The 19,173-nt window shown below is 35.1% G+C and overlaps 1 protein-coding gene across 14 annotated transcripts in view; it reads left to right on the forward strand.

The window, feature by feature from the left end:
• Window positions 1–19,173, forward strand: part of RTTN (rotatin) — a 179,715-nt gene that overhangs the window by 50,499 nt on the left and 110,043 nt on the right. For all 14 annotated transcript variants that reach the window (XR_013831188.1, XR_013831189.1, XR_013831190.1 and 11 more), the window contains 6 exons: window positions 587–655; window positions 4,294–4,482; window positions 5,119–5,358; window positions 6,592–6,736; window positions 13,575–13,729; window positions 14,902–15,121. Coding sequence is in view for 11 of the 14 variants with exons in the window: in XM_079941820.1 (XP_079797946.1) it covers window positions 587–655; window positions 4,294–4,482; window positions 5,119–5,358; window positions 6,592–6,736; window positions 13,575–13,729; window positions 14,902–15,121 (1,018 nt within the window). In the remaining 3 variants the exon portion in view is untranslated. The remainder of the gene's footprint in view (window positions 1–586; window positions 656–4,293; window positions 4,483–5,118; window positions 5,359–6,591; window positions 6,737–13,574; window positions 13,730–14,901; window positions 15,122–19,173) is intronic.

The following is a 19,173-nucleotide window of genomic DNA, read 5'->3' on the forward strand; positions in this document are numbered from 1 at the left end:
CTGATGCAGTCTTACAGCAGTGCATGGAAATTTCTGACTTAGGAAGCTTATGCTTTCTGTAGTAGATATACATGGTATGATTTTTGGTTTGAGTAGCAGTATTATGCACATTGGCTCAAAAAGTCACCCTGAACTTTTATTGTTGAACATTACTAAGTACAAAATTTGATAATTACTATAGTAAGTTTTGTCATTAATACGTTTTTTGATATATACTCTCAATTTTGTGTGTTTTTTCCTTAATATTTAATTTAAAAAAACCTTGGAGAAGATGTTTAGGATGTAATATCTGATTAACATTGACCCTGAGCAGGATCAGTGGGAGAGAGACACAGAGGCCACCTGCCAGTACAGCATCTGCATTGTCTGGGTCATTTACTATATGGACTTCTTAAAGAAAAGCATAATTTGCTCTTCAAAAGCAAATCTGGGTAGTGGCACCATGTTATAACTATACTAAATGATAGAACCAAATGCAGCTCTTGATTTGAGTTTTAGTCAAGGAAGCGAAGCAAGTTGTGTTTCTTAGACAAAACGATGGTCTGCTCAGTTGTTTCTTTCCTTTTGTGTTTCTTTTGTGAAATAGGTCTGATAATCTTTCCAATAAACCTTCTTCACCATCAGTCTTCAGTTTGCCTGTTTCAGTTTCTAGAAGGTAAAGAATTTATTTCTTTGATTTTCTCAAAGTTAAAATACTGTTACAGAAAGGGAAATCAAAATCTATGATTTGTTAAAGTTTTCATCTAGCGTTTCATCACATGACTTGTAATGCTTTAATCTTTCCTTCATGGTGGTGCTTCTGAAAGTTCAGTAAGTGTACATCCCTGTCACCAAGTTTTTTTTTGATATTGTTCAAGTCTACACAAAACTTGAAAGAACTATATAGTGAACACTTGCATACCCTTCAGCCTAGATTCAGCAACTGTTAACACATGGGTCTGCTTTTCTGTCTTTCTCTCTCTCTCTCAATACATTTATTTATTTTTATGTAATCTTTTTCCCCAACCCATTTAAATATAAGTTTCAGACATAATTTTACTTCCTTCCCAGTTATTCCAGCATGTACCTCCTTAAATTAAGGGCATTATCCTACATAACCACTGTACCATGAAAGGTCACATCTAAGAAAATTAAAAATAATTCTGTAACATGATCCAGTTTCTCCAGTTACATCCCAAATCTCTTCTATAGATTTTTTTTAAAATTCAGGATCCAGTCAAGGTTATGAATTGCATTTGGTTTTCATGTCTCTCTAGACTTTTTAAAAAGTAAATTGTTTTCATTGAAGTATAAGATACATAAAGTTTACAAATCCTGAATTTTTCCAGATAAATACACCCATGTAACTAACATGTAGATTAAGGTACAAAATATCACTAGCATGCCAGAAACCACTTTTCTCCTTCCTTATTACCTTCCAGCGCCCACAAAGATAATTCAGTTTTCGTTCCTGTTATTATACATTGTTCTTGAACTTTATATTCTTGCATTTGCCTTCTTTTGCTCAACTTGGGTACAGGGTACAGATTATGTTGCCTTAGCAGTATTTGATTTATTTTCATTTTTGTGTAGTATTCTGTGTAAGAATATACAGCCATGTAGTTACCATTCTATCACTGATGGACATCTGGTTTGTTTTCTGTTTGGGGCTATGATGAATAATGACCGCTAAGCATATTCTTGAACACATATGGATCAGAGGATATTAATATGTTTAGCGTTAGTAGATGCTACCAAGCAGTATTCCAGAGTGGTGTACTGGTTGACATTCCTGCAGCAGTGTAGTGGTCCCAGATGCTGCACACCCTCTCCAGCTCTTGGTATTGACATCACCCACTATCCTTTTATATACATATATAGGTGAATGAATGTTCATAACAGCTTTATGTATAGTAACCAAAAGCGTGAAACATCCCAAATGTCCAACAGCAAGGAGAATTGATAAATGAACTATGCTATACTCACACAGTGAAACACTATACAACATTTAAAAACTACTTTTTACACAACAACACGAGTCTCATAGACATAGGGTTTATGACATAATCATAGACATAATGTGAAAACAGCCACAAAAGAGTATATACTGTATATTCCATTTATTTAAAGTTCACCAACAAAGTTGATCTCTAGTGAGAGAAATCAGAATAGGTAACAATAATAGTTACCTCTTGGAGGAGGGCTAGGAGAGTAATTGACAAGAAAAGGGAACAAAGAAACTTTCTGAGGGGATGGAAATGTTCTGTGTTTTATTCTGGGTGGTGGTTACACAAATGAACACATATATAAAAATTCATCAGGCTGTACTCTTAAAATCTGTGTATTTTAAGGGTAAGAAAGTTACATCTTAATAAAACTATGATTAATTTAAAAATAACATTTTATAGCTTGCTAGATATTACATGTAGTATAATCATTTTCACTACTGTATAATACTCTTGTTAGATGATACCACAGATTATTCATTCTCCTGTCATGGGGTATTTGGGTTGATTCTGGGTTTTTGCTCCTGTATACATCCCGTAAACATTATTGTATGTATCTCCTGGGATATGTGTCCAATAGTTCCTCTTGGATATATCCTTAGGAATGAAATTCTTTAGTTGTAGACATCACATTCTTTATGGTCTTTAGGTTTGGCTAAATAATAAAACGCACACAACAGTAGGTCATGCTTGAAATGTGATTACCTGTGTGGGTGCTGGGGGCTGTCTTGGCATAGGAGGCCCACGTCCCAATAGAAAATGTGATCTCTAGGAAGCATGCCGTGGGCATAATGTCCAGGTCCCCACAAGGCACATCATGTAGGAGAGCCACAGCACTCAGGGATGCTCAGAGCTGTGGCTTCCCACTGTACATTTACACGCAGGTGTGGGTTGTTTCCACACCTCCCAGTCCAGATGCAGGGAGTGATTGTCACCATAAGCAAAATGGTTTAGTAAAATTGTTGACATTCCATATCTATTTGGTGGTCCTGGGGAAAAGGGTCAGAGAGTTACCTCAAGATCAAGGTTGTCCATACAGAAGAAATGTCAACAGTAATTTCTTTACACATAATAATGTCATTTTAAAAATTGTCCACATGGTGGATGTGTAGTGGTTTCTCAAACTGGTCCTGATGTAATACCCTTTGCTTTTTATTATTTTCTTCCTTCTGTGTTCTTCAGGTGTAATTTGCAGTACATTTTATAACTTATTAAAAGCTTGACCATTGATTCACAGCCTTAACTCTTTTCAGTTAGTGCAAGTCCTTTCAGGGAGGCTCTTGTGTTCTTTAGACATGGCTTCACAAGCCTTTTAGTACATTCTTGCTTTCTGGCATGAAGAGATGTCCACGGTTCACCTTTGATTTCCCTATTTCAGACCTAGCATTAGCCATCTCTCTAAGGAGCCCTGGTTACTTCTAAGGAAAATTCCAATTTTTAAAATTTATTATCTTTTAAAAAATTATTCAGCTTCATTTATATACATAACTCTACCTTAGCCTCTTTTTTTTGAGATGCATGAAATGAAAAAGCACACTAAATTTCCCCTTAAAAATCCTACCCAATTGTGTTTCTCTAATATTAGTTACAAATACATGAATTAGGGGTTTGGGATATGTTTTATAAGCAAAATCATTCTTTAACATTTGAGATGCTAGGCATTGCAGTCCTGCTAAACACTATTAAATTAACATTAACTAGTTTAAGAGATACTGCTATTGAATCTTTTCTTAGATCTAAACATATTTCTGGGTTCTCTTGGTGACACACAGTGACTGAGTTTATTGATGGTGCAACTGTGTTCTCAAGTGAAAATAGTAAGTTGTGATTCTGTCACTTAGTGACCCCTGTGAACATAAGCAATTCATTTAGCGTCTTTAAGACTCATTTTGATCATCTGTAAAATGGATTTCATGGTGCCATGACATGTAACTGTGAATGAAAGGTAGACAACGTACAGTGTGTAGCATAAAGTAGACATTTGTGTTTCAGCTGAACACCTTGTGTGTGTGGTTCACTGTAGCCATGGGCCTCGACTTCAAGGGGCGTCCGTCATCTCTGCAAACAACCCTAATACAACACAGAGTATGGTAAGTCCTCAGGAAAGAAGTTTAATCAGGTGTTTTTGAAAGTTTAGAGGATGGCAAAAGAATAAAGCCTGGTAACTGTTCAAAACTGGGACCACATGAGAGATCTTTGTATTGCTGTAGAATGGGAGGCGTAGAACTAGCCCTCATTTGTGGCTCGTTCTTTTGAGTAGCACTTAAGAATTTAAAAGTATGTAATTATTTTTGTACATTTTCTTTAGGTATCATCTACCAGTACATGTACTTGGCCACCATGCTGTGAGTCCTTACTCCATAGTTTTGCCGTTATCTGCTGATTGTTTGGCCTTGAAGCCGGTCTCAGATATGCTGAGAATAGCTTGGAACCTATCATGGTATCATGGGAGTGATAATCTGTTGAAGCAAATGAACTCTGAAACTAAAATCCAAGAGTAAGCTGTTACATGTAGTAGAAAAGCATTCATATCTACCTAATTGTGATTAATTAGCTAGGCCTTATTTTTCCTTTAGGTTAAGTAGGTTTCTTACTTTTTATCGTCTGACCCTGCTTTCTCACTGAAGATTATAATTTTTACTTTGTTTTAAAGATTACATGTCGTTCATTACTTTTTAAAAACTATCACACAAAGAAATTTAAATTAAAAAACATTGTGCTCTATGCTGTTTTGGAGATTATATAAAGTTTGGTTAGTTAACAGATGTAATTCACTAGGAAAAGTGCTCTGGGTTAGGGTAGAAGCTTAGTAAATACATATGTGAATTTCGTTATCGTCACTGGGGTGATGACGATGATGATGACTTTTAAATACCTCAGTATTCTAATCTGTCAGTACTTTCTCATTTGAAAGCAAATTATATTTCTGTAAGCAGGAAAATGTCAATATAAACATCCTCATGCTAGTATGAAACCCTAATATTGACAGATACACATCAGATTTTCTTTTGGCTGTGAGTCACCCTTAAAAGGAAACAAAACAGAATTTGGGGGAGACAGTTTATAATAAAAGTAATTGTGAGCTTTTATTTAATAGCTTTATATTGCTCTTTCTTTTTTTCTTTTTGTTTAGATTTTTAGATACATTGAAGTTATCCACTGAGGACACCCTTACTCTGAAGATGACACACACAGCAAGTGGACTGAAGGACTGTCTCCGCTCCATTGTTCAGGCTGCAGCCCACAGGGAAGTGAGGGCTGCTCTCACGAGGATGAGTTTTTATCTTCTGAATGACAGATTGTCTTTCAAGGGTGGCACTGGCCCATGTGGGATTACCTTGAAGTCCTTGTCTTGGCACACCACACTAAACAGGTCAGTATCAGCTCAAGCCTGCTGGCTTCAGAGGCCTGGATGGAATTGTATTTGGGTTCATCTCCACATGTTTGAAGTTAGGAGTGTGTGTTCTTATTGTTGGTATCATGAGAGAAATGCTTTTTAGAAAGAAAAATTTAAGGATTTTTATTATCTGTAATACAGGTCTAATAATAGCAAAAGAGAAAATTTTAACATAATTACTGCATTTTGGAATTATTACTAAATTGTTATAATTTTTACAAATATTATAATTATTAGATTTTTATATCCTAACATAGCAAATCTTATTTTTTATCTCACAGAAGTAAATGATTAGGGTAAGGCATGGGTAAACAAACTGAATGTTTATTCCTGTCCATATTATATCAATAAATGAGCTGAGACATCAGGGAACTGATTAAAGCCTTGGTAACTCTGGCTGTTTTGTTTTGCTTTCGGTCTGTTCTTAAGTAAATTATCTCATTTTTCTTTTTCCTCTGAATTTCATGGAGTTGATAGCCATGTGGAGGTCCTTTAGTAGTTTTTGGGAAGGCCCCGGCTTGTAAATTTAACACGTTTAACTGGTAGCAGATGGCTGCATTTGAAACAAGACTGATAAGCAGCCGCTGCCAGCAGTTTTACATTTTAGTCTTCATGTGACTTTAGTATAAAATGTATAACTCTATTAAACGGAAAGTGTGCCATTTTCAAAATGCAAGGTTATTTGAGTTTCTAAAATGTGGGCTCTTACTTAGTGTAGCTCTCACAATTCGGGTATCTAGTTCACCTTTTTCAGTGGCGTGCTGTCGCCAGCTAGGACTGCCTTGTAAGAGAGGTGATGGTTAAATTATCTGGATTTTTGCAAGTTAGTTGTTAAACACAACCACTCTTAAAATTGAACTTTGTAAACTTACAATTAAATAAATTATATTAAAAATAAAGGTAATGGTTATGCAGAGTCATGGCTTCCTAAGTATTTTACATTTTCCTGTTATCTGTGCTCTCGATGTTGTTTATATGGATTCTGTCTGTGCTGTGGAAATGCTGTATAATGGTGTGCTGCAGTGCCTGTCTCCACAGCTATGTGGTAGATTGGAGGATTGCAGTCAGCCATGGCGGGGTATTTACACTATGGAAATTGGCAAACACAGCAAATCAGCACCCCACTTCTCAGCAGGTTGTTAAATACTTATCCGCACGCCACTTACTTTAAAGAACTAGAAACCATGATTACTGTCTTCTTTATTGTAGATTTTTACAAGTACTTCCTGCTTGCACCGAAGATGAGAAACTGCTAATAGATATCATACATTTTCTAAATAAGTTATTGAAGGAACAAAGAAAAAATGTATCCGTAGAACTTCTAAACTGGCTTCTCGAATTACTTCTTAGACATGTAAGTGTTGTTAAGGAATTTGAATTTTAGGTTTGACAAATGATATATTTGTAAAAATCATTAATACTGTATATGAAAATATGGAAAAGTATAATTTTTACATAGCCCGTGTTTAGCCAAGTAGTCCTTATGTTGTAATAGATGGCTTTTAGCAATATGCCTTCCTGACGTGATTGTTACTAGGTTTAAGTTAAAAGTCCGTAGCCTAAACGGAACCTTCAGTCTTGGCGTTTAACGAAACCTGTTCTATATGTGAGCTTTCAGCAGCAGCTGTATTAAGTGAGAATCTTGGAGTGGGGGAGCTCAAGTAGGGATGTGGAGGGGCAGTGAGGGGTAGTGAGGTGAGGTTGGAAGGACTCCGTCAGACTGTGCTCAGGCTTCATGTAAGTTTACTGTAGTGTTTACCCGTGTTTGCCCCCCACTACTCTCTACTTTTTGTAGCTGACTGTGTTCTGAGAAACTTGCCAAGAACCCAGGAAGCTAGCTTGTTTTTTTATCGTTGGCCTGTATTTTTTTTTTTTTTTTGCAAATACTATATGGATTTACTTAATCTGGTAAAGATAAACCTTCGCACAATCACGAAAAAAACACATTAAAATTAGAAAAAAGGGCCTAAACTGAAAAAGAAGATAATAGACCTTATAAAACAAATATATTTCATTATATGTTAATACATTTGCAAAGCTCATTTAAAGACGTGATTTTCTATAAAAATGCAAGGAGCTAATATAATGTAAGTTAGAAATTCTAATTGAGAATACTTTTAAAAGTATTTAGAGATTTTAAAAATATGTATATGAATGTTTATATGTGTATAAAGCTTGTTTCGATGTTTATTATTTTCTACCTTATTGTGGATTGGTGAAAATAGGGACCGTTTCGTTCACCGTTGCATACCCAGCGTCTACCATAGTGCCTTGCACATAGTGAGCTCTCGATAAACATTTATTAACTCACTAGTAAACATATCACTTTAAGGAAGCTATGTAGTTAATTACAAGAAATGCACATAACCTTAATTTTGTAACATGTTAAAATACAACAAATGGAAACTATAAATTCCTAAAACTGTAATTGCTGAGTCAGTTACAAGTTGCAGAGATACATGTGTATATGTGTTTGTATTGAGTTGTTTTTTTTTTTAAATAGGTAACTCTTATTTTGAATGATATGATGATTTTCATGATTGGGGTTTTTTTGTTTTCCGTGAATTGTCCCTTGATGCCCTTGCTAGTTTTGCCCCACCATAGGGTTTTTAGTTTTCTCTCGCATGTGTGTGCTCAAACTCTCTCTCTCTCTCTCTCTCTCTCTCTCTCTCTCTCTTTCGTTTTTGGTAACAGAGGAGCCCTTCATAAATTAGAGAGATTAGCCCTTTGTCTGTGATATGAGTTGCAAATGTTTTTTTTTGTCATTAGTCTTCTGACCTTACTGTATTTTGGACTTATTTTCCTATTTTATCTACCCCTTTCATCCCCTAGCTTTTGTTAGTTATGTTGTTTCTACTTTTCATCTTTTATAGTACTTAAATTGTGTTTCATGATCAATCATAATTTCCACATTTAGGTGTAGTGCTACAGGTGTGTGTGTGTGTGTGTGTGTGTGTGTGTGTGTGAAAAACCTGACTTCTCACCACCTCGACCGTTATCACTCTAGGCCGAGCCATCACCGCCCTTCTCCCAGGTTATTGTTAGGTCTTCCAGCCTCCACCCATGCTGCCTGTGGTTCTCAAGACAGCTGCCACAGGGATCTTAATCTTAAGTCACATCATGTCCCAGTTCTCAAAATCCTCCACCAGCTTCCTCTCATTCAGATTCAGCTCCATAGGCTACAGGCTCTATTTGAGCTTGATTCTGAGTATCTTTCTGATCTTCCCTCCTACCACTGTACTCCACTCCTTCTTTTCCAGCCACATTGGCCTCTGGTTGTTTTTCAAACACCGCACTCCTAGCTCCCTTTGCATTTCTTTTTCTCTCTGGCTGGAATGTTCTTCCCCTAGATATCTATACAGCTGACTACTGCACTTGAGTCAGTGCTCTGTTCAGATGTTAGTCATCCTTATCATCATAATGTAGCATTTCTCCGTGCCTGACTCTCTGTGCCTTCTTAATCCTATTTTATGTTTCTTCATTGTACTTATCGCTCCCACTTGCAGAATATCTTTGTTCATTTTCTTTCTACCCCACCCCACCCCACTAGAATGTGGGCAGTGGGAGGACAGGTTATGTTGTTTGTTTCGTTCACTGCCATGTTATTTTTGTGTAGTCATAGGTTTTTTTGATAGTTTCTAAATTATGTGTCTTCTTGGAAAGATCTGTTTTCCAGAGTTTTGAGAAAACACTCTCATGTTTTCTTTTATGATACTTAAGGTTTTATTTTTGTTTACATCTTTATTCATATGGAATTTCTTATGATGTAGATTATTTTTTTTAATGGTTAGCAATTTTCTCATGTCATGTCTACCCATGATTTGAATTGGCACCATTTTTTAAAACCATAAACTGATTTCCTATATATGCATGACTCTTTGTTTGAACGTTGTATTATGTTCCTTTGATATGCCTGTATTTTTCTGAAGAACTACATTTTTAAATTATCATAGCAAATTTTTCCTTAATAAAATTTATTCTTTATATTTTTCTCTGGCTATTTTTTTTTTTTTTTTTGCGGTATGTGGGCCTCTCACTGTTGTGGCCTCTCCCATTGCGGAGCACAGGCTCCGGACACGCAGGCTCAGCGGCCATGGCTCACGGGCCCAGCTGCTCTGCGGCATGTGGGATCTTCCCGGACCGGGGCACGAACCCGTGTCCTCTGCATCGGCAGGTGGACTCTCAACCACTGCGCCACCAAGGAAGCCCTCTCTGGCTGTTTCACTTCTATTTTCATTTCGTGAAACATGACAGAACATTTGTCCAGTAAGAGGGCATTTATATGTGAATTTTATTGGTTTCTGTATGTATGGCAAGAAATACCTTAAGCATAGTTAAAAAGACATGATAAACTGAGAAAATTATTTATAACACAAATGAGAGACAACATACTAATTTCCTTAAATTATAATTTTTGAGTCCTTATTAAGATGATTGCACTTCCAGGGTACATAGATTTATTGTTCAGTAAAGTTTGCTCTTCTGTTACTTTCCCAAGGATGATTTCAAAGTACTGTATTTACTTCTATTTTCTCTTATCTTTCAATTATTAAAAAAATTAAGGAAACATTCAGAGGCAGTTTTTTTCTGGATATTTTTAATAAAGTGAACAGGAAAACCTATTGTCATAGTTCTTTCAGCTTTTAGGCCTGCTTAAATATTTTATAGATTAGACATTAAAATATTATTAAAATAATGTCCATGAAGCTTTTCCTCTGAATGAGTTTTTTGATAAATTGATTTTTGATCTATAAATTTTTTATAACTTCATGATCTTTTTACTCATTTTAAAAAAAGAATAACCCCTAAAACAGTCTCCTTCTTCGGCTAGAGTTCTTGTACACTGGGAGCTGTGGTTGCTTTGGTTTGTGAAAATAGCAGATATGTGATGGGCTTTAGTTTTAGAATCTTTTCTTGAAAATCTCTGCAATAGTTGAATGTTTGCATATGACTGTAATTAGTATATAACAATAGAAAAATTAAAATATACGTACCTAAACTGTGTAACTATAACTAGATAGTTAAAACTTTACATTTAAACGATTATGAATTTTGTAGTATGTCATGAATGCTGATACATATTGCATAATTTATTCATAGTTTTGAAATTAAAATGAAATTTCTACAGGACTCTAGATGATTGTACTGTAATTTTAATGCAGTTTTAGGAAAGGATTTTTGGTATAATTAGTTTGTTTGACTTTGTATGGTATCAAAGCTGTCTTTGGAGAGGTTTTACTTTGTCTCATATATTATCATCACTAGTGTTATAAATAATAGTAATACTTTTAAGGGTGAGTAAAGTGGACTTAAGCATCCACTATCAGGAGAGTTTACTCTCTAAATATCATGCTACGAGGATTAAATTATTAAGCGTATGTAACAACCAATGTTCAAAATAAAAGAAGCATGAAAATAGAAAGTCCAAAAGTGACTTTTACTAAGTTTATCATCTGAAATGGGTAAAATAAATGAGAAATGGCTTAAGAAGGTCAGTAAAATAGCATTTCCAAAGGAATTGTTTTGAATGTATGGACATAACATATGAAGATGTGCAAAAGTGATGGTGGCAAAAAGAAAATTAGACAGAAATGAATACCAGATCAAGCAGAAGAATGCCTAAAAGATATATAAAGAAAAATCAGCTAACTTACCGAGGGAAGATACAGAAACTTTCTCTTGTGAAAGTTTTGTCTACATGTTTTATCAAAACTTTCATTTATTACAAGCATTTTATGTACTTAAGGAATTTTTTGTACTACTAATTTATATTTTAATGTATTGATATTTTGTTAGTATATAAAATAACTGAGAAGTGCTGAATTTGAATGCATTTCTTTTCAGAATGAGTTTTTGATAGAAGTTTATCGAAGTGGGGCCATACTTTTTCGGGGGGACCATTCAGAACTACACAGCACGTATCTGTCTGTTATCAGACTTCCACTGGCTCGTGGGCACTCAAGAGTTCACAGAGGGCATTGTCCATCCTACTATTGTAGGTTGCTGATGGATGGAAAATTGGATATGATGAGTGGTAACTCTGCAGGTAAAGATAATGAACCATCATTGCAGAAACTGTTGCCTTTTGGAGGTCAGCACTGATGAAATAATGGCCCATATAGTTGGTTTAAAATTAGGATTGAATACTAATATCAAAAGACAAAACCTTCAGATATGATTAAGTACTTGAGATCAATAAGCATCAATAGAGACATCTATTTCCTCTTGTACTTAAGGAATAGTAATAAATCCCATATTTTAGAAGTGGTGTTGCTGAGGTTCACTGAATCTTAACGTTAACATGTCAATCCAAGATATGTTATAAAGGGAAAAAGTCTCAGCAATTTACCTGCAAAAATAAGTTATTAATAGGATGAGATTCTTTGGAAGAGTCTTAGTTTTAGGTATTTACATACTGCTTCAATATATTAATATGTTAATCAGTAGCTTCTACTTAATTTTTATATGTATATCAGAATTAATAATTGCTGATGGTAAAATTACATTTTACCAAGATGGGGTTTACATTAAAAACAGCTCGCTCGTTTAGTCAGTATTTATGGGATGTAGAGGGAGTGTGGGTGTAAGCCTTTGGTTATTTGGGGCTAAGAATACTATAGAATATATATTTATTTTTATGATTTTATTAAATGTGTGTCTAGTTATTTTATTCATGTATGAAACTTAGAAATTGTAGTTATGTTTTATGTAATTTTACTTGAACCAAGTAAGACACTTCTTGTTCAAGATGAAAGGAAAAGCTGAAAAAAAATGCTGCTTAGGTGTGAAACATAGTAAAGTTAAAGGTAAAGCATGTCTCCTCAGTATTTTCCAAAAGCTCTCAATTAGATTATTTTTAATTCTTCGTACCTGGTTGAAGTATACTGTACATACTACATAATGTAAACAACTTGGAATTTTCTTCCCATTTAAAAAATTTCTTTTTCTTAAAAAGAATGTAGTTATTTTTGAATTGAATTCTTTAGGTGAAGGATGCCATGACAACAGTAATTACATTTTGATTTTATCTCTTTCTGAACGTTGTAATATGCAGTATTGATGTGACATAATGCCGGGGGTGGAATGTTAACTATCTCTGATGTAAGATGGTCCTGAGGTTGAATTCTTGCTCTGCTCATTCATATGACTTTGGTTAAGTTACCTACCCTCTTCATGAACCTCTGTTTGCCCATCTATAAAATAAGAAAATGCAGATCTTCTAGTTTAACTCAAAAGTTAAATAAAATCTTATTTTCTTTCTCTCTCTCTTTTTTTTTTAGCACAGTGCCTATGACATTATAGATGATAGATAAATATTCCATCTATTTTTAATGCTGTTGGTTAATGTAACATTTTCTGCTCTCTCAATATTACTAGAAATCATCTAATACATCCTTTAGCTATTTTTTTTTAAGTTGGAAAACAGGTTGAAATTTAAGTAGTACTAGTTTCCTTTGTTTATCAGCCTGTCAAATTGGCAAAGATTACAACAGTAATAATACTCAACGTTGGCTTGGGTGCTGTGGGCCTTAATCATATGTACTGGTACATTTTTTGCAGGGACAATTTGGCAGTATACATTGAAAGCATTAAAACGATTATAATGTTTTGATTTAGTGATTTCATTGCTTAGAATTCATACATAGGGTATAATCAGAGTTAAGCATGCTGCTGCAGCTCGGTGAAATTAGAAATCACTGATTATCCAGTAGTCGTGGTAAACCCTTATGGCTGAATAACAATCAGATACTAAAATAATGTTTTTGAAGAAATATTGGTAATAACATTGTTTAAAAAAATGGTCACAGTAGTGGATTTTTTCACTTGATCTCAGTTTTGTTAAAAATATTGAATTATAATTCTGTTTGCACTCACATAAAAAGAATAGTATGTACCAACATACTAATAACAGCTACCTCTGTGAGGTGTGATTATGGGTGGCTTTTGTTTTTCTCATTGTGCTTCTCTCTATTTTCCTCAGTTTTCTGTAATGGATATGCTTTCCTTTTCTTGAGATAACATATGAAGCACCTTTTGAGTTGAGAACATCTCTACTAATGCCGTAGAAACCTACGATTTAGGCGCTATAACTTAGTTACTCCAGAACATGATTAGCAAAAAAAACCTTTATGGGAAACAACATACAGCTCCATTAGAGGGTAAATATATGTTTTACAAATTCCATTTTTTAGAGTCCAAACCCACTATTGGAGCTGCTGCTTCTGACAGAGTCCCAGGCGCGAGAGGAAGCAGATGACATCCGCACCGCCGTCCGGCAGCAGCTCCAGAAAGAACTGGTCGCTCTCTTCAACACCCTGCTGCTCGGTTCCGTGGCACTTACCGACAGGTACCATTTGTATTATTGGAGGTCTGGGAACTTCACACAGAACCTAGTTTTCTCTTGATTTCTAAAGGGTCTTACTTTTCATTAGTTTCAAATTAAGAGGAGAAAAGACTTCAGTAAAAATCAGTTGTGGTGGTTTGTTTTTTAGTTCAGATCAATTTCTGATATAGCCTGATTGTAATTACACACACACACACACACACACACACAGAGTATTTTGTTGTCTCTAGGTTTAGTTCTTGGTTCTCTCTTAATTTTCTACACATCTGCCTGAGCAGTCATACCCATTTTATGACTGTACAACTATTTTTGCATGGATGATTTTCAAATGTATATCTGTAGCTCTGACTTAAAAATTTTAAATTCACAATTTTAACCATTTTAAAATGTACAATTGAGTGGGTTTTGGTATATATACAGTGTTGTACAACTATCACTGTTTAATTCCAGAACATTTCCATTACCCCCAAAAGAAACTTTGTACCCATTAAGCAGTCTCTCCCCATTTGCCCTTTACCCAAGCCCCTGGTAACCATTAATCTTCTTTCTTTCTCTATGAATTTGTATATTCTGGACATTTCATATAAATGGAGTGAAACAGTATGTGACCTTTTGTGTCTGGCTGTTTTCATTTAACATCATGTTTTCAAGGTCCATGCATGTTGTAGCAGATGACAGTGACTAAATAATAGTCCATGTATGGGTATGCCACATTTTGCTTATCCATTCATCTGTTGGGGGACATATGAGTTGTTTCTACCTTTCACTGTTGTGAAGAGTGATGTTATGAACATTCATATGCAAATTTCTGTGCGGACATATGTTTTCAGTTCTTGAGTATATACCTAGGACTGGAATTGCTGGTTCATGTGGTAACTCTATGTTAACTTCTAATTTCATTATTGGTTGGCAATAATAATACCCATTTATGCATTTTTCAATGTAATTGTTACTTATATTTTACATCATATACTCTGGATGGTATATTAACTATGTTTTTCTTAAAAAGTCTTGTTTTAAGAGGGAGTATTTTCTGCCATTTCCCGCCATTTCCACTAGTTCATACTTTTTTGATACAGTAAGTTGCTAGTAACCCTCCACCACCACCAAGAAAGCCCATTAAGCCAGTTACGTTTGCTCCGTGGTTGATTTTTTTTCCTCCTTTACATACACAGGAAATGCTTGGAACTTTTTTACGTTTTCCAAACGCAGCTGGCTCTGAAACTGCTCCAGTGTCTGAGAGTCACGGACGCTCCTCGCTTCTACGGCCTGCCGTCCCTCGAGAGGACCTTACGAGGGATGGCCCACCTTACAGCATTTCCGGGATGGAGCTCACACTCTCCTTTCACAAAGCCACTAGAAATTTGTGTGAAGTACTTGTCAGGTCTCCTCGAAGTAAGTAAAAATAGTCAATAACTATAAACAGCAATAATAAAACCCCTAAATGATAGCTATTTACAAACCCCCAAATGATAGCTATTTACTATTTACTGACCGCTCAGTGTGTACCAGGCAGAATATTAGGTGCACTGTATGTGTTATTATATTGAATGTAGATTATTATTCAGTGTTTATGGCTCATTAATGGTTAAATGTGTTAATGATTTTTATTAGCAAATATATAAGTAAGATTACTTTTATGAATAAGCCATTTTCAAGAAAAGTAAGCCTTACATTTCATTAAGCCCCTTTATTTGGGTAACTTATTTTGCATTTATTAACCCTTTTGGTGTAAAATACAACACATGCAGAAAATACACAAAACGTAAATACATAGTTCATTGATTATCACATAATGAACACACATGTCACCACCCTGATCCTAACGTAGAGAGTAGCCACCACCCTAGAAGCTTTCGTCATAACGACTTCCAGTCTCTACTCCTCCTCTGAAGGTAGTTGTTATTTTGATTTTTACGGTAATAACTTCTTTGCATTTCTTGATGGTTTTACCACTTAATTATGTGTCCATATATACAATAATTTCTCATTCTCTTGATTTTGTTAAATGCAATTGTATTTCTTTTTAACATTATGCTTATGAGAGTTAACTCATTTTGCTTCCTGTAGGTGGAGTTTAATTTCATTTTTGTGTAGTATTCTCTCTACTACAATGCTGAAGGACAATTTGGCTTCTCTTTTTCTTCCTGTTTAGGGCAATTTTAGATACTGCCACTGTACACTTGTGTTGAAAATGAGTATATTATATCTTCTGTGAAATTTTATTTTCTAACTATTGCTGATGTATGGAAATATATTCAGTTTTTATATGTTAATTGTGTACCCAGCAGTCCTTGCTTCCAAACTCAAAGGAAAGGCCTTTAATGTTTTATCTTTTAGCAAGCTATTTGTGGTAGTCTTTTTTCAATTACTTAAAGAAAAGTCAGATTAAGGACATTTTCTTTTAGTCTTACTTTGCTAACAATTTTTTTAATCATAAGTGTGTATTGCTTTTTCTGTATCTTTTAAGATAATCATATGGGTTTTTTTTTTTGTATTCCATAAGATGATGGATTACATTGGTTGATTTAAAAATGGTAAACAACCTTACATTTCTGGAAAAATTTCAACTGGTTTGTGATGTATTATTCTTTTTATATATAAACAGATTGAGTTTGTTAATGTTTTTAAAATTATTCTACCTATTTTCATTGGCAAAAAAAGTTTCTAGAATTACTATATCTATCTTCTTTCTCATAAAACTTCTGTCAGTTTTTTAATATCAAAATAAGTCCATCCTTATATAATTTTCTCTTTTTCTTTATGTAACTTCCTCTTTTTTCTTTTTGGAATAGTTGGCTTGAATTGGTGTTATTTCTTCCTTAAATGTTAAGTTGACAGTATAGCAATCTGGGACTGGAGTTTTCTTTTTGGGAAGATTATAGATGAAGTAAATTTTTAAAGTAGATCTAGAATTGCTCAGATTTCCTATTTTTTGTGTGTCAATCTTAGTAAGCTATGTTTTACTGAATTTTATCTGAATTTTCAAATTCATTGCCCTAAAATTGTTCATCACATCATCTTGTTTTTAAAATATCTGTCAGATCTGTAATGAGGTCCCATTTCATTCCAGACATTGATTTTTCCTTCTCTCCAGTTTTGTTGATTGGCCTTCCTAGTGGTTTGTATGTTTTATTAGTCTTTTCAAAGAATGAATCTTTGGCTTTGTTTATCCCCCTTTAATGTTTTTTTCCCTCTTTTATTAATTTCTGCCTGTGTTTATATCCTTCTTATTTGGTTTAATTTATGGCTTTTTCCTACCTTTTTAAGGTAGAGCCTTATTTCACTGATTTTTTAAAAAATTTTCTCAAAAATATATTTTTAGCTCTAATCACCTTCCAATCATGGCCTTAACTTTATGCCTTGTTTTCATCATCATTTAGTCCAGTATATTTTAAGAATGTTGCAGTGAATAGAGCAGTGATAGGTTTCTGTAAGAGAACAGCTTTGCCACGGTACCCTGGCAGCTTTGTGTGTTTGCACATGGGCCACGTAGGCAGGGCTTAGGTGCGGCTGATCTAAGCTCTGGCAGAACTTCCTGTGATCCTTTTGGAACGTGAGAAGCCTGTAAGGAACTGCTACAAGGCCGTTGCTCATTCACTTCACTTTGTCTTAGGAAGTGTGTCACGGGCCTGTTTTTATCACCTCCTGGGTTCTGATGCACTCGCGGGCTTTCTGCCTCGCTCCCTTGGGGTACGGCAGCAGGCTATAGATGGCTCAGTTGCAGCTTGGCCTGAGCTCCTCAGCAAGAGTGCGCTGCCATTGCACTGCTGTCATCTGGCCCCTTTGTTTCAGTGTCACCCTGTAAAAGGGACACTGAGAGCTGGCACCTTTGCCTACTCTTGCTTATGCTTTTTATGTAAGTAATAAACTGTCTAGATCTATAAATGGATCACTGTTTGCTTAGTGACCAAGTCTGCCAGCATTGCTTGCCTTGAAAGGTTCAGTTATAGAGGTTGGCATCTTTAACTGTTAGGAATTCAGGCAAGGCTCCTGTAGGAAGCAGTGTAGAGAGAGGTTTGGAAGATGAATAAACTGATCAGAAGTGATGGGCTTTCTAGACATGGAATGTTTTGACCAAATCGTGTCCGTAACTTCCTATTCCTTTTTGTGCTGCACGTTTCTACTTGCCAGTGGTCTCTACCCACCACCAGATCATCCTTCAAAACAGAAACCTTTCACTCCCAATCTCCTTTTTCAAGTGCATAAGGCTCATTATAATCTAGCATTTTGAGTCTTATCTCTGTTTAAAATTTTCCCCACATCTCTTGAAGTTTCAGTTATATGTGGTTCTTCTCATTAAATAAAAAAGCATGCTTAAAAAGTCTGTTTCTTGGGCTTCCCTGGTGGCACAGTGGTTGAGAGTCCGCCTGCCGATGCAAGGGACACAGGTTCGTGCCCCAGTCCTGGAAGATCCCACATGCCGCGGAGCGGCTGGGCCCGTGAGCCATGGCCGCTGAGCCTGCGCGTCCGGAGCCTGTGCTCCGCAACGGGAGAGGCCGCAACAGTGAGAGGCCCGCGTACCGCAAAAAAAAAAAAAAAAAAAAGTCTTTCTTTTATATAGCTTCTTTTCTCTTTGGGTGGCAATCTCTACACAAAGTTGAAGATCTCACTTGTTCATTTGCCTTCCTTTACTATAAGCCTTTTTTTATTCTTTCACACATAGTCACCCAGTAAGTATTACTTGACTGACTGATCTCTTCTACAGGTTATGTACCTCAAGCAGTTTATATATGCCACTATTATGGCACTTAATACATTGTATTTTTATTTTGCTTTATGCTTTGATCTGTTAGACTGTGAGCTTGTGAGAATCATCTGTGGACCATTTCCGCTACCCCCAGCTCCCCACTGGCCTAGGACAGTGATTTGTACATAGTGGACAGATAGTGAATAATTTAGTTGTATCTTATCTATGATTTTAAAATTAGAATAAAGTTTGAATAACTGGAAATGTGATGTAAATGAATGTAAATGATGTGTGTTTAATTTTTGTATTTTCATTATTAAATCATACTTTAGGTGATGTTTATATGTTCAGCTGTAAATCATGCTTCAGATGATATTATCTAGGATTTGTTTCCAAAAGTACATCTTGTTTTTTAAAAAATATTTCAAAATTCTAAATACTCTCAGCTGTACTATAAAATTTAATATGAATTTTAGTGTAGTCAATTTAGTGAAATAATTTTTTTATCTTGAATACTTGTAAATACTGAAAAAGAGCAAACTGTCAGTAAATTAATTATCTCATGCTTCAAGGTGTCCATGATCAGAAATAATATGAATTTTTTAGAATAGATGTATTAGCTAAAAACTTACCATAATGTTTTTTAAGAAATAAGCTCCTCCAATGCATTTAATATAATTCAGTCTACAAGTACCTAATTTATAGCATTATTGGTAATGTGATTTATAAATACTCCATTTAAAAATCTTTTGGAACA

Source organism: Stenella coeruleoalba (genome assembly GCF_951394435.1).
Source record: "Stenella coeruleoalba genome assembly, chromosome: 14".
Taxonomy (NCBI): Eukaryota; Metazoa; Chordata; class Mammalia; order Artiodactyla; family Delphinidae; genus Stenella; species Stenella coeruleoalba.